General features: G+C 44.6%; 1 protein-coding gene and 1 long non-coding RNA gene across 2 annotated transcripts; one reads left to right on the plus strand and one right to left on the minus strand.

Annotated features, from left to right (window-relative positions):
- Positions 1 to 100: 100 nt before the first annotated feature.
- On the plus strand, positions 101 to 6,487 carry LOC136639991 (uncharacterized). Its single transcript, XR_010793749.1, has 3 exons — positions 101 to 290; positions 1,209 to 1,718; positions 6,370 to 6,487. It is a non-coding gene; the product is annotated as an uncharacterized lncRNA (long non-coding RNA).
- CALR (calreticulin) lies at positions 3,337 to 13,115 on the minus strand. The gene is made up of 9 exons (XM_066614746.1): positions 12,958 to 13,115; positions 10,097 to 10,198; positions 8,625 to 8,828; positions 7,834 to 7,928; positions 7,452 to 7,661; positions 7,083 to 7,196; positions 5,833 to 5,976; positions 4,919 to 5,011; positions 3,337 to 4,447 (listed from the first exon to the last, which is right to left on the minus strand). Exons 1-9 carry the CDS (start codon positions 13,043 to 13,045, stop codon positions 4,250 to 4,252), a joined length of 1,248 nt encoding a protein of 415 aa, XP_066470843.1. The 5' UTR covers positions 13,046 to 13,115; the 3' UTR covers positions 3,337 to 4,249.
- Between the last annotated feature and the right edge of the window lie 3,514 nt (positions 13,116 to 16,629).

Below are 16,629 nucleotides of genomic sequence, written 5' to 3' on the forward strand. Positions count from 1 at the left end.
GCTCAGTGGTGCTGCGGGAGGGCAGAGGGCACAGGCGGCGCGTGTCCAGGGGAGCTCTGGCTGGAGCCACTAGCAGCTGGGGTAGAGGGGTGCTGGGAAGGCAGGTGGCTCCTGTGGATCAGATGCTCTAAGAGCCCAAGCCTTGGAGTGTCTACTCAGAAGTAAGTCCCATTAGAGTCAATGGGGCTTCCTCCCAGGAAATTGTGGAGAGGACTGCCTCCTGAGAGCCCACTCCTAGGCATGTCTACTCAGAAGTAAGGCCCATTACAGTCTATGGGGCTTACTCCCAGGTAAGTGTGGGTGGGGTGGCAGCCTCAGAACCCACTCCTATGCGTGTCTACTCAGAAGTAAGTCTCATTAGAGTCAATGGAGCTTACTCCCAGGAACGTGTGGACAGGATTGCAGCCCAATCCTATCCAACTTTCCAGCTCCAGTGCAGTGCTTACCACAAGCACACAGTGCAGCTGTGGTAAGGGAACATATTCCCAGATCTTAAGGAGACCCCAGTGACTGCCCCTCCACCACAGAATGCAGCACACACCCCACTGGCACAACTGCACCAGCACTGGAACATTGGATAGGACTGGGCCCTCATTCACTCTGTGCTGCACTGCAAGGTTGGCTTGAACTACTCTCATCCTTGGGTCCATCACCCAGCTGTAGTACTAACAGGGGGACTACCTTGCAGGGGTAGGGCAAGCCACTCTCTTCAGTCCAACCCCGCAAAATAGCAGCAGATATGCTACAAGCTCCCAGCAGTCAAGGAGGGGAGTTCATAATTGAGGACAGAGCAGCAACAGCAGGATTGGTTAGGTCTAGAAAGCCCAGACACTGGAGAACCTCTCTTCTTAGCAGCATGGAGTCCTCCCTCCACAATGCCAGGCTATGGCCTTACACGGGGATCTGGGCCCCTGACGAGATAGCAAGACCCTGCCAGGGAAGTCAAGGAGCCATGCTCTTTTCTGTTCCCCTTCACACACTTTAGGCCACAGAAGAGGGTGCCCGCCTCACCCAATAGCAGCTTGATGGAGTGAAATGGCTGCAGAAGCTGGGCACTTCTCCCACCACCTCCAGTGGGATGGCCCCTTTGTCCACTTTTCACTTCTGTCCAAGGAGTAGGAGAAAAAGCTCATGCCAGGTTATCCTGGCATAAGCAGACCCACCTATTTCTAATGCTATGACTCTTGTTCTCTATATCCTCCTACCAGCTTTATCAAGAGAACTTGCCCAAGGCAGATCTGGCCCCAGATACTGAGGGGCTCTTCCCAAGCAAGACAGAATACAGCTGCCTTCACATCATCAGTGACCACCTTACCACATCACACAGGAAGATGGTGCTGGGACACCTCCCCCCACTCTGCCAACACAGCAAGAAGATACAGATCAAAGGGGATGAAAGAAAGCCCTAATACAACTGCTGTAAATAATTCACTACTTTACCTCTGCAGGTTTTCCTACTATCCTCCTGTCATGAATATGTAGTTTAGGCCTAGGTTAGCATGTGAAGCCTGAACCAAACTAAGTCAAGTAATGGAGAAGTGGCTAGCAGTTCCTAGCTGCAAGAATGTGAGTAAACAAACAGATTGTTGTCTCTCCTTTGCTGGCCAGAAAGGACAGACGACAAGAATTACAACCCATTGGAATGTAGCACCTTTGTAGACTGAACAGCACCTTATCAAGCTGATGGATCTCCATCTGTGGATCTCCAGTTGGGAAGGGTAAGAACTAAGAGGGCTAGCAGCCAGGCCCACTTCGAGAAGGTTCTGTCCTCAAAAGTTTCTGACTGGACAGTCTAAGTATGAAGTTACCTCAGTACTATTAGCATAAGAAGTATAATGAGTGCCGCAAGGGGTGTATGTGGTTCTTCTTGAGCAGAGTTTTTGGGTGCAACATCCTGCATGCTTGTGAGCTCCATTGTCCACCATGGGCATCTGGCCTCACAGGTAGACTGGAGCTAAGAGATCTACAAGAGTAACTGACCCAGGTGAGATTAATAGAGATAAGCCAGCTATCTTTAATTATTTCATTGCTAATATGTTTCCTAGATTAGGGGTGTCCAAACATTTTGGCAGGAGGGCCACATCATCCCTCTGACACTGTGTCAGGGGCTGGGAAAGAATTTACAATTTAAAATTTGAATAAATTTACATAAATGAATATATTAGCAAGGGAACTTATACAAATGAATGACGCTCTTGGAATAGCTCAAGGCTTATAAAAGGCCTTGCACAAAGCAAGGCCAGCCTTTCCTTCACTACCACTGCTGCATCAGACATGAAACAGCAAGTAGTGGAGGGAACCCTCTCCACAGCTCAGATGAGACGTCCTCATGCTGAGAGCAGTTGCATTGGGCCAGCGTGGGCTCCAGCAAGTCTCCAGAGGCTCATTGAAGACTGGGGGCTCCCCAAGGGCCTGATTGGGAGCCTCCGAGGGCTCCAAGTGGCCCCCAGGCCGGGGTTTGAGCACCCCTGTCCTAGATGTTTATGCCTCTAGCATTTGCTGCCTTATGTAACTTGATGTACTTAATAAACTAAAATCTATTTTAGTAAGTTGTTTCATTGTCTGTTGGGGACAAAGGTTCAGAATCCTGCCTAGCTGCTCAGCAAGCTACCAAGTGCTCATTGAGATCTAGTTAACTTGAGGACTGAAGCTTTAATTGGAGAAAGCACTCAGTGCCTGCAAGGGCTAGAATTAAGCCTAGAAGGTCTGAGTGTCCCTGGACTGAGGCACTGGCTCATACAGGGTGGTGGCAGTACTACTGAACCGGGGAGCCTTGAGGGCTTTAGGGTTCAAAAACCAAGAACTCTGAGCACCCCAACCCCCCTAAGTTTGCGACACTTCCCCATTTTAAAGTTAGGTATTAACAGAAGTGCTTCCTTAACCTTTTAGCACAAGCAACTACTTTTTAAAATGACTTTAAAAACATTTCACCTTGCCAGCTGCTCAAGCCCATTATCCTCTACTACAGTAGGGGGCACCTTCTGGAGCATTTGTTGAGCTCTACATTCATCAGTTGGGACCATTCTGGTGGCTTTGTGTTCCTTTTCATCTGGCCTTTACTAGAAGCCAAGGCACATTTGTCTACTCTTGAGTAAACACACCATGCTGGTGCTCTTTCCATAGGGCTCTATTTCTTGCCAGCTATCAACTTGTCAGTTTCATGACCCACCAACCATCAGGTTGCAGGCAAGCCACTAGTGGGTCCTGACCCAGTTTGGGAAACACTGCTAACCAGTCTTGCCCAAATTGTAAGCAAAGCAAAACATAAGCTTGAGTTCATAACAGCTCACATTGCACTTCTCATCCAAATGAAATAAATCACAATGAAATCAGCACTTGGGCCAGACATGAAGTTTAATTTAATAGAAATTTTCTTCGGTCTTTCATACATTCAAGTGTGAACAAATGAGATGACCCCCTCTGGTGTTAGCCTTTGCCTCCAGAAGCACTTTCCTCAATTCCTAGCTCCCTGCAAGTATCTTTTAAACACACAAAGCAAAAAAAAATGCACCAGCATTGCTCCTCCAGTTGCAGCTCTTCAGTGATCTACACAGCATAAGAAAACAAGTTGTCATATGACATAACATATGTCTAGAGACTAGAGACCACTGAAATAGAAGAGTTCTTAGTGCTTCTAATAAACAAATGGTTTGTATAACTGGCACAGGAGCACAAGGGACAGTTACTACAGCCTGCATTCTTCCTAGAACAAGGAAGATCTCCACCCTATTGGCTTTACACATGGTACAATACTGTTGTCTCAATGTCTTCTTTGATGCATGGAGAGAACTGCCTAGTCCCTATCCCGAGCCTCATTTGTAGGTAAGAAACCCACCACTCACAAAGGACATTTTAAAAAAAGATTAGCAGAAAAGGGTAGGATGGTCAAAGTTTCAGGATTTTTTGCACATCTGTTTCTGGAGGGCTACTAGAGGCAGCAACTTTCAGCCAAAGGTTGGCCCTTTAAAAAATGCAGGGTCAAATTGTACAGTCCCAATTTCAAAGGGTTATGTTCTTACAATTAACCTTCTTAGGATGTAGGTTCTAGTTTCCTTCTACGCACATGAATAAGTTGATGGCATTTGGGACGAAGGTTAAGACAAAACACACACACCAATAAAAAAAGAAAGTTCTTGTGTCTCATAGAGACATTACTGTTATTCCCTCTCCTTAGTTGGGTTCAACCAAGCAAACCGCATGGTACAGGCCCAGGGTGAGGCTCAGCCAACAAGCACACCCAACAACCCAATCACAGCTCATCCTTCAATGGGCCCTCTGTTTCTTCCTCCTCATCCTTTTCTTCTTCCTCATCTTCTTCATCTTCATCCTCTTCATTATCTTCACCCTCTGGTTCATCATCTCCTTCTTCCCCTTTCTTCTGGTCTTCCTCTTCCTGCTTCTTTCGCTGCTCATCATCCTGCTGTTCCTTCATTTTCTTCTCGGCATCCTAATGATAGATTAAAAGAAAGAAGAAATCACAATAGGGACTAAAAACAGAACTACGCAGAGTCATTTAAACCAGTACAGAAACAGTTTAAGACTTGCAACAGCATGACATCCAGCTTCCTCAAATGTCACATAACTTAAGGAATTCACTACCAATTACATGGGTTTGGAGGGGAAAGGGGACAGCAATGCTTTTGCTTAAACTGGTTTGGCAAAATAGGAACATTCTAGGCTGGACTCAACATCAAATGTCAGTCTCTTGTATACACGTTTTCATAGACAAAATGAAATTCTAACCAAAGTAACCCATATAACCTTCCAACTTGGCCTCCTGTGGTTCAATTCAAGATGTGCAGTATTACCAATTCATCTAAGGCCAGAATAGAAGTTATTCATTTACAAAACATCACAGACGAAGCAACACAGAACCTTCTCCATACAGTCTCCATAAAGGACAAGAAAAATGTCTCACCTTAGTGGCACCCCAGGTTTCATTGCCAACTTCTTCAGCAAACTTTTCATCATCAGTTATCAGAAAGTTGTCAAAAATTGTGCCAGACTTGACCTGAAGCAACAGAACAGGGAAATCTAAGCTGACACCTACTTAAGCAAGGAGAGTAAAGAACATTATTCCTAACCATACTACCGGTGAGTAATTCTTTCATCACGATCAGCAGGAGTCCAGGTTAACAAAATTAAATTTAGAACCATTTCTCTGCCACAAGGCCCTCAAATGCAGTTTACAGCAAAAAAAACCAAAGTGTATTTTTTTAAACTCTACTTGGATTAAAGAAGTTACAGCTGCCACTAGCAGCACTCTCCAGCAGTAACCATTAAAACGACACACAGCAGGACTGTCAGATCTCCTAGTAAGTAACTACAGTGCACAGGTACCACCCGCAAAGAATACATGTCTGATGGATTCCAGACACAAACCGAAGCACTTGACTAAGCACTTCTTGAGATGGATTCCCCCAAGGTGCCCTGGACCTAGGACATTCCATTCTTGAGAAAAGACCGACACACAAGCCAGCAACCAATAAAGAGTTAAGATTAGCATTGTGTATGTATAATAATGGATTCCAAATAAGAACTAAGCTGCCCCATTCTATGCAAACACTAAAATTAGTTTTCCCAATATGCTAAGCAGGAGTCTTGGTTTGAACACAAAGCATCATAAGAAAATTATATTCCTTTCTGAGAGTATGACCAATAGGGAAAACTATTTTGTAATAGTGTAAGTTATATTCTCTGCCCTAAACACCTTATTGTCATGAAAAACTATCTAACCATTCAGGTATAAACCTCAGGATCAAGCATACACTGAAGGTCTTTGAATGCCACTCAACCCAGAACAGAAAATTCTGAAATGGGAAGAAAACTCACCTGCCACAATTCCAAACCAAGAGAACCAAAATTATCATAGGAATATAGGTTGGCATCTGGTATATATTCAGGATTATCTATCTCAGGGTGAATCCATTTCCCTTTATAGTTGGGGTTGTCAATCTGACGAGGTTTCCACTCTCCCTAAAAAGCAGAAATTTGTTAGACGACAAGAAAACTAGATGCTATGAGAACATACCTATAAAGACAGAGGTTGCCCATCTCTAGTACTTGCTAGCACTCTTGATAACTTCAAGCATACAGGAAATAAAACCTGAACAGCTGATCCTAGTGTTCACACTGTTCTGGTGAGGACTGCAGCAGCTTTGTGAACTGTAAAATTAGTTTCCAACAAACACAAGTTTGCCAATGGAGTTTAGAAAGTCAGGTGAGGGGAAGGGAACAAATGAATAAAGATAATCTCTCATGTCAAAGGGGATAGGAGTACAACCTTTCTGATCTGTTATTTATTTATTAACAGAAATGCTAGAGGAAAACAGTGCCGCACTGGTTTTTTTTTTTATAATCTCTTTACAGGGCACCCGGCGATTTCATGATACCTGTGAGGCATTCAGTTCTAGCTTGAAATTAATATAAAAGTGATCAACCCTGGACACAGCATGTCACATGCACAAAGACTACTACTAAGGTCATAAGGACATGAATACTTCCATATACCTCTTGTCCAACACAGCTTAAAAGCAGTTTGAGTCTTGTCCTTGGCATACAAACAGCTAAAAGGAGGTTACTGATATTCACAAGAAATTTCCTGTTTTTAGCAGAAGACGATCCAATCAGAAACAAAATGTCAACATCTTCTACTTCAGCAATGGCAAGCTAGGTCATTCTGCACTAAGAGCAGGAAACCCAACTGCAGAGTGACAGATTAAAAGCTTACTAGTTCCAGAATTATAGTTGTAGGTGTACAAACAAGAGGCCCTCTTTCAATCAGAAACATTTCAGTAACCAATATAAAGACTCACCCAATTAAGGCAATTTATAAGTTAATACCAGTGTGCAAAGTTTAAGCTAGTGTGCAAAGTTTAGAGGATACATGCTGCACAAGAGAGCTCCATCTCAGAAGCATTTTCATGTGGGGAGGAAGAAGGGAAGAAGCATATCCAATATGCTGCCAGCCACACATTATGTTTATTCTAAAAGTTTTTAAAAAGAGAGTCTACTACCCAGTGAAAGTAAGGGTTTCAAAAATCAACTAAAAAGCAACAATCCTAAACCATTTCTGTATTTACTTTGTATTCTGGATTCTGTATTACTGGTGGTTCCCACTCCCCATCCATCTCTTCATCCCAGTCCTCAGGTTTCTTGGCATCAGGATCAGGAATATGCTCAGGTTTATCCCAGTCCTGTAAAAAACAAATTGAGTAAAATCTAGGAACATTAAGTGGACATGCTATTGCTCTCTACTAGTCAGAGCAATCTGCAGCAGATGCAAAATGCTACCATCTTCTCCCTCCTGGGTCACCACTACTTTTTCCTCAGTATCAAAATTCCAGCTATAAGTTTCTGAGCAAAAAGACAGGTTTCTGCTTCACTGCTTTAAAGTGCTGTGTATACCCAGTGGCAATAGTAGCTACATAATCCCACCCCCACACACTTACCTCTGGTTTTGTGTCTTCTGGATCATCTATCTTGGCTCGTTCATCCCAGTCATCTGGTTTTTTGGCCTCTGGATCCTTAATTTTCTTGGGAGGTAGAAAATCCCAGTCATCCTCCAAGTTGCCAGACTCAACTTTGTTGTTGTCTATCTTTACCTCATAAGTATTATCAGGTCGAACAATGAGAGTGTACAGATGACTCAATTCATCATCCTGTCAAAAACAAACACAGCTTAAATTGGAGGACTACAGATTCCCATTACTCCTGCCAAGCAAGGCTTAGCAGTAGCCCTGCTTCCTTTCTAGAAGGACTTAGCCCATCCAAGGACACAGAAAGTTCAAGTACCATTATTGAAAGCAGTTACCCCTGCCTCCAGATACTCACCTTACAACGAATATCCTTATTAATCAGAACATTTTTGCCTTTGTAGTTGAAGATCACATGTACTTTCTTAGTACCTGGACCACAGATATCCGGACCTGCATTGGAAACAAAACATTTGAGGAATGTCCAAACGAATCAGGTTTATGCTAGGAGGAATCTCTTTAAAATATTTCTCCATTACTTTAAGGGACAAAGTCCCACCCCACCTATCCCCAAAAGATCAACAAGGAGGGCAGAAGCATGCATTAAGCCTCAGGCTGACTACTGCTACTAAGATGCTCTGTGTGATGCATGCAAAAAATGGTTAGAAGGCTTACTATCGTGTAACTGTTATTAGGGAGAATGACAGCATTCCTAAAACTAGGGCGCCATTTTAAAACTGGATTTAACTGATGTAAAAATTATACAGTTTCACGCCCACCTGCTAACCTACAATGGGGCTCAGAAAAAGTGGCAATCTTTTTGCAGCAACATGCTACAAGGGAAGCTCTTTGATCATTGCTTCATAGGCACCCTACATTCTATACCAGCAATTTTCAACCAGTGTGCTGCCCACAAATGGTTCACAAGTGTGCCATGTGAGTTTGGAGGAGAATCATATTAGTAGGGCCATTGGGAGATGCGAGCCCCTAGCTGGCAGTGCAGTTTGCCTGGTCAACTGTAAAAAAAAACACCAATAGTGTGCCTTGACAATTTATCAATGTACCATCAGATGAAAAAGATAGAAAATTGCTGTTCTATAGATTAGTATCAAATGTTGAGACAAGTTTCTCCTCAAATTAAGCACTCACCAAACATGATGTTGTATTCAGAGTCCCCATGCATGTCTTCTTGGTTCAGAGTTGAAGGGAAGAGCTTCACATAACCACCTCCACAGTCAATGTTTTGCTCATGTTTCACTGTAAACTGCACCACCAGTGTCTTGTCCTTGTTGCTGAAGGATTCAAAACTGGTAGAAATAGCATAGAAATGGGCATCCTGGCTCGTCTGAAGTCCTGAGAAAACGCAACATACTGTCAAGTCTACAGTACAGGTAGGGATACAATTGCCTTCATCTAAACCAGGGGTGCCAAAACTTTTTGACAGAAGGGCCACATCATCTCTCTGACAGTGTCGGGGGCCAAATTAATTTACATTTCAAATTTGAGTAAATTGACATAAATGAATATATTAGAGATGGAACTTGTATGAATGAATGAAGGTCTTGCAATAGCTCAAGACCTATAAAAGTCCTTGCACAAAGCAAGGCTGGCCTTTCCTTCACTGCCACTGCTGCATCACAGATGTGAAACAGCAAGCAGCGGAGGCAACCCTTGTCCCACAGCTCATGCGAGAGATCAAACAGTCATCTTCACGCTGAGAGCAGTTGCGTTGGGCCAGCATGGGCTCCAGCAAGTCTCCGGAGGGCCAGATGCTCACTGGAGACTGGGGGCTCCCCGCAGGTCAGATTGTGAGTCCCTGAGGGCTGTAAGTGGCCCTTGGGTCAGGGTTTGGGCACCCCTGATCTAAACCAAGAGATCAGCATATATTTAGCATTCAAATCTGACTATACCAGTCTCTGCAAGCTTTCTCCATAGATCTACAGAACAGGCAAAAAGAAAGTAAGGTTCAACATCTATCTACAAAACTGAAGGGGAATACAAGTGACAGTTCATGTTTCATGGATTCCAAAGCTTCAGCAAGCTCCCATGTTGGAAACTAAAATCCATTCTAGATTATTTGGTCAAGGGATTACCTACACAATTCATCATTCAAAGAGGCAGCCTTGATTACAGCTCCCATCCTGCCACAAAAGGCCAGTTATTAAAAAGCAAGACAGCATATCTCCAATCCTGTACACACTAGGCTGTCTAAAAGCCACCAACATATATCCAATATAAACAGTCCAACAGCCACTGCACAGAGACAGCTTAAATCGATTCAACTATCATCTGTGCAGAACAGCCATTTTCAACCACTGTGCTGAGGCACACTAGTATGCCACGAGTGGTTCACGTGTGCCACAGGAATTTTGGTCATTTATTAATAGGGCCAATAGATGTAACCCCCCAACGGCAGCATGGTGTGCCTTGTCAATTGTCAAAAACCTGGTGGTGTGCCTCCACCATTTTAGTGCCTTGTCAGTGTGCCATGAGATGAAAAAGTTTGAAAATCAATGCCGTACATAATACATAGCTGGTATACAGGTTTGCAATTAATACCTTCACCTTCGGATTCCACTTGCAACTGGGTTATGAGAAAACAGTCCTCTACTACATCATACCTTTATCCTTCTCTGCGTCTCCATAAAATTTGCCAGAAGAAAGTATGAATTTCCCATAGTCTGATTTATGCTTAGATTCTACCCAACGTTTAGCCCAGGCATCTAAGGGGACAAAACAAAACAGTTAAAACACAAAGTGTTGTAACAATTCACTTATTTAATCAACACTAGGTAGTAAAAACTCTACACTTTTCTATCAAAAAGTAACTACAGAACAAATATCTCCCTACTGCAGCATGCCACTCAGCCATTCTTGAGCCCTTCAGTTACAAAATAATAGTTTTGCAACAATTTTGCAAGAACCTAGGAGAGAAGACAAGATTACAATTATTTCTGTAAAATAATTGTATACATACAATTGTAACATTCTATATACATACTGTGGGAATGTATAATTATGGAAAAGTAGTGTCTCTCTCAAAGAATCACTTTAAACAAATGAAACTTTCATTTTTAATAAACATTAACTGAGAACACCTTGAAGCAAACTACAAGTCAATATGGTGCAATGGATTGAACTGGTGTGACCCGGGTTCAATTTTGGTTGTTCTTAATGGCAGACTACCTTCTATGCATTGATCTTAGTACTGCCGGATAGACTGGGTGGAAGGATGAATTGAGTAATTGGTTCTGTCTAGTCAACTGAAGTTTTCCATTTTAGAGATACAAAAGATAAAAGCATATTCCTGTTACAAAATCTCCTGGACTTATTCTTATGTAATGCTAACATTTATGCCCAACCTGCTTTTAACAGCTAACCAAACATCTATATTCATATGCTCACTTTGCAAGAAAAAAAAATTAAAAAAATAAGCAAACTGACATTCTCTACATACAGAAGTAAGAGATCTGTACTTTGGGAAGACAGGTTCCCACAGTAGCTTTGTTTTCAGATCTGATGTTACGGATCCTTGCAGAGACACTCCACCAGACAAATCTAACAGCTGCCAAAGAAACTATACAGCTATCTTCCTTCCCAGCTCATTTCATATCAACTGTTAGGCATTAATAGAGTACAGATCATTATAGAAGATACCATATACTAACACACAAATCAAAATACATGTGTAGATTTTAAGAAAAAAATACTGGGCAAAGACTTAAGTTAGTTGCTCTTTAGTTATTCATGTGGTACCTACACTTGACACTTTTCATACCCCAGCAATGGGCGGTCTGTGTGTTCTGGAGAATCCCAGAGTGACCTATTTAGTTCACATTCTATGTCCCCATGGCCCCTGCTGATTAAGGCTTAATTATCAACTCCCAATTGGTTGTTCCTGTTGTGTCTCGTCACAGTCTCCTGTCATGCATGATGCTAGCTAACTTGTCCTCCCCAATGTATTTTTTTTTTAAACTTTCATCACAATTAACTGTAAAAGAAAGCTTTTAAATACCACCACTCAATAAGCTAAAATTAAAATTGGACCACGGCTTTAAACAAGAAATCTAAGAAGGGCACAGCAGGATCACTGCCCTATACTCTTCCACAGGGTTCCATCTTCAAGGCACAACCCTTCTTAGAAAGATATTCTATCAAAATACAGTACTCATTAGTAGCCCTTTCATCTTTCCCCTTAATTTTAAACTTACTATGCAGCTATTTCTGGAGATGTCAGGCAGATACTCACGTTTCCAAACACACAAAACACCAGAACCCTACCTGTCTCTTCAACTTTTGACATTGGTGCCACAGCCCTCTCCCCTCCCTCCTTGGGAAGGAATACAGCTAGAGGATAAGGGTGGGGGTAGAAATTATTGATAGATTGCAGAAATGCACTGGTGTAGCATAGTCAAGTTCACTTCTTGTCTCCGCCATAACCTATGTAGATGGCTACAAACTAGCTGCTCTCTCAGAGCTTTACCCACCACCACCACCTGCAATATAGAAACCACCCTGACCGATCTCTCAGGTTGCTATATTAAATACTCTGGACACTGAACACAGTGCTTCACATGCCCTGTTGAAAGTACTAAGCAAATTCTAATTATTGCGCCATTACCACCACACCCCAATATCAAGGTGTTGAAGAGCTACAACCTTTCTAGAGCCTTACAATATATATACACATATATATATATGTGGGGGGAGGGGCTCTTCAACACCTTCTTGAGAGATATTGGGGCGTGGTGGTAATGGCATAATAATTAGAATTTGTTTAGTGCTTTCAATAGGGCACATGAAGCAGTGCCTTATATATACGTGTGTGGACGGATGTGTGTATATATACACACACATAACACACACACACTATATATGTACAGGTATACATGTACTATATTATGTGCATTATATCTACACACACATAACGCCCACACTGTACAGGTATACGTGTACTATATTATGTACATTATGTATACACTCGAGAACACACACACATAGCCTCTAGAAAGGTTACAGTGTGTGTGTGTGTGTGTACACAGACAGCGATTTGAAGTGAAGAAGAAATGCAAGACAAAACCTTCATACTCAGCTGCATGCCTGGGTCGTGGTTAATCGTCTCCACCCCCCCACCCCCACTTTCGCAATCCCAAAGCCCACCCCACCTCCCTGGGAACTTCCAGCCTTCTGCTCCTACCATGAATCCAGACATGACATAAGGCTGTATGTGTGTGTGTCTGTCTGTCTCTCTCTCTCTATACGTATGTATATATTATAGAAATGTTTTAAGAACAGCCCCGGTTTTAGGTAGACGCTGCAAAAATAACCCATCCCCCAGACTGCAGCCAGTGGGACCAGGACATAGACCCAAATGCCCCCCGCAACCCGCTGAGCATCTCCCCCTTTCTAAGTGAGAGAAAGGCCTTTCAAGGCCCCAGGAGCCCCTCCCTCCCCGCCACCCCACAGCGCCCCACTCACTCACCCCCGTCCCCGAACTCCTCCCTGAAGAGTTGGGTGGGCCCGGCCGCCACCACGGCCAGCAGGGCGCAGAAGGCTAGCAAGGGACCCATCTTCTTCCAGTGGCAGGAGGCTTCTGGCCCTTTAAGGCACTCCGACCTTGCCTTCCTCCCTTGACAGCGGCAACCGAACAACTGCAGCCGGTGAGGCGCGTTCGCGGGCCTTTTATAGGGGGCTCGATAGCAGGCCTGCCCTCGCCGCCTTCTGATTGCTCACTCGGGCTCGAACGGGCGCTGCCATTGGCTCGCCGGCTGCACGGTGGGGAGGGCAGCGCCCCCGAACGTTGGCGTCCCAGATGGCCGCTTCCCATTGGCTGCCGGGATCGACCAATCAGACACGACCACGCGTTCGGGGGAGACGCCCCCTCCCTCCGCCGTGGATGCGTCATCGTTGCTGTCTGCACAGGGCCACGTGACCCCAGCTGGCTTTAAAGGGCCAGCTCAAGGCAGCTTTGTCACCCCTCCCTGTTCCCACAACCAGTCAATCCAAGAGTTGCCCAGGCAGAATCCTTTGCATTACAGGGGGGGGGCCACATTTCAAGTCCTGGGGGGGCAAAAAAGACTGTGCATAGGAATTTAGGGGACAACAACCCCCTGCAACAGGAGGCTCCCCTCCCACAGTGCAAGCCAGGCAGACAGACTATCAGATCATTTGGCCATTCAGCCCAGCGCCACCCCTCCAAGGTAGGCCTCCAGCCCAGCCACCAAGGTACCCTCCAAGTTAGGCCACCAGCCAGGTAGCCTCTCCCATCCCTGCTACCCAAGACCCTTTTTATCCAGATGCTGAAGCACAAAAGTGGTCCTTCCGCACACAAACGACAAACTCCGACTCTGAGCCACCACCCCTGCCCTTAGGAAGAACTTATGGAAGCATTGAGCTGCCTCATACAAGGCCACACTACTGGCATCCATCACCCCAGCGTTACCTGCTCCTAGTGGTGGTGGTGGCTTTCCCAAGGCCTCCTCCCAGAGTGGTCTTGGGCTAATCCGGAGACGATTTGGAACTGGAGGTGGCAGGCACTGAAAAATCAATATAAAAATGTATTTGAGCAGGCAGGGAAGAATCAGTTCAAAGCTGGCAAATTGGTCACCATGCTCCTAAAAACGCCTGACCCTGAACGGGGTGACCAGATGGCAAAAAGAGGGCCAGGCACCCCAAAATGTAGGCTGCTATGGCTGTAATCCATGACACAGGTTCAGGATGTGTACTCACCTCCCTGCATTACAATCTCTGTGCATGAACTGGAGGCTGTCCATGACTTTGTGTACCTTGGCTCAACAATCTCTGACACTCTTTCTCTCGATACTGAGCTAAACAAATGCATTTGTTCCCAAATGGGCGCAGTATTCGTTGGATGGCGGAGAGGCAAACAGGAGAATTCGGAAAAAGCTTTTACTATGTTTTGTAAAACAGGTCCATCACACAGGCATGATGGACCAAGAATGGGCTACAATTATGCAGTTTTTATAGGGTTTTCTGCATAGAGGAGGGTGTCGTAAACTTAGGGGGGTTCGGGTGCTCACCTGGCAGGACAAAGTTCCAAACAACACAGTCCTGGAACGAGCTGGAATCTCTGAAACAGAGACGCCTGCATTGCCTTGGTCATGTCGTGAGAATGGGCGATGGCCGGATCCCAAAGGCTCTCTTCTATGGAGAACTCATGCAGGGAAAGCGCCCTACAGTTAAGACCACAGCTGCGATACAAGGACATCTGCAGGAGGGATCTGAAGGCCTTAGGAATGGACCTCGACAGATAGGAAACCTTGGCCTCTGAGCATCCCGCTTGGAGCCAGGCTGTGCAGCATGGCCTCTCCCAGTTTGAAGAGTGGCCCAACAGACTGAGGCAAAGAAGGAAGGCCCACAGCCAGGGAGACACACCAGGGACAGACTACATTTGCTCCCAGTGTGGAAGGGACTGTCACTCCCAAATAGTCCTCTTCAGCCACACTAGACGCTGTTCCAGAACCACTTTTCAGAGTGCAATACCATAGTCTCCCGAGACTGAAGGATGCCAATGATGAATGATGGCTGCAATCCTAACCTCACTCTCCTGGGAGAAAGTCCCATTGAACACAATAAGACTTACTTCTGAGTAGACCTGGTTAGGATTGTGCCCTATACCTGACATCCAAGAAACATGTAGGATGTAAACTGTAGGATGAAGAGTCAGGGTGGTGTAGTGGTTTGGGAGGTGGACTCAGACCTGGAAGACCCAGGTTCAAATCCCTCCTCAGCCATGAAGTTTCCTGGGAGAATTTGGGCCGGTCACTTTCTCTCAGCCTCACCTACCTCACAGGGTTGTTGTGAAGAAAAAAGGAGGGGAGCAGCCATGTATACTGCCCTGCTCTTTGGAGGAAGGGCAGTATAAAAATGTGATAAATAAATAAATGCTAAAAACACACATATGTGGTTGAACACTATATTACTTGTTATTAAATTTAAAACTATATTCCATATAATTTATTAATTACAAAAAGGCTCAGCACTGCCTGCAGGGGCCCACTCACAGGGAAAAGGAGGACATTTAAGTTCCAGGACACATATCCTGGAAATAGAGGATGTCTGGGTACCCTGAACCTGAACCAAGCTAGAGAATTAAAAAACAGTAATGACCCTAGAGTGAATCCATTACTACACCTTAGTGGTTTGGGTCTAGGTTTCCTAATTCAAGCTATTCCTGAAGAGTCCCGTCGTCGTCCGTCCCCATATGAAGCAACATTGGAATCTCCTATTCCAGGAAGCCCTGTTAAAATGACCAGGATTTTCAGGAGTCATCTGCTTCCTTCTTGATACTAATCCCTGATTGGCCTGGAGAGTTTGTGACATTCCTCCTTTATGGCCCTTATCTCTCCTTCCCTCTCTTTGATCTTTTTTGCTTGTGTTATCATATATATATATATATCTCCACGCTATTATAAGCGCAATAATAGAATAGTAAAAATGTCAAATCAGAAATTTTAGTAAATGCAAGTGTGACTGACAGGTAGAAATTTGGCAGATTAAGCCTCTCTGTCTCAGCATTACTCATTGAAAACCATCTCATTTCTGCAGCTATTAAAGGCACAGGAGACCTGCCCCCCCCAAATGAAGAAAGCCTTACTAAACCCTCTGCTTTTATTATCTGCTAGTATTGCGGAGTCATGATTTGGAGCCAAAATAAATTCTTTTAATGCAGAATTATGTATTACATATGTTCATCTCTTCCCTCTCTCACCTCTGCTCTCCAGCCAACATATAGAAATCAGAGCTGTCTTTCTTGCAAGAGTATTGCAAAGGTGAGCAAGATAAAGACTAACAGCCCAATCCTATCTGGCCCTACCTTTACAATGTTGTGAAAGTTGCTCTGGAAACCCACAGAGCCCTGCACTTCTGGGCCACCACAGTAGCCAGCAAGGGGGACCTTATGCATGGCAGTAGCAGAGAGGAGCACTTCTGATGCTAGTAAATTAGCAGGGTAGGAGGAATGGGGTGGGGGGGAGGATTAAAGTAGATGGGAGGAGGCCAGGGGCATGTCAGAGACAGGAGGGGGTGGCACACATCATAAGCTAATTGCTTCAGATGCTATCCCTCTGGAGCCAGCCAATATGCTCTCTTTGTTTTCTTGGAGAGGGGACCCACTGGTGAGTGAAGGATTTAC

Source organism: Tiliqua scincoides, chromosome 2 (genome assembly GCF_035046505.1).
Source record: "Tiliqua scincoides isolate rTilSci1 chromosome 2, rTilSci1.hap2, whole genome shotgun sequence".
In the NCBI taxonomy this organism is placed as follows: Eukaryota; Metazoa; Chordata; class Lepidosauria; order Squamata; family Scincidae; genus Tiliqua; species Tiliqua scincoides.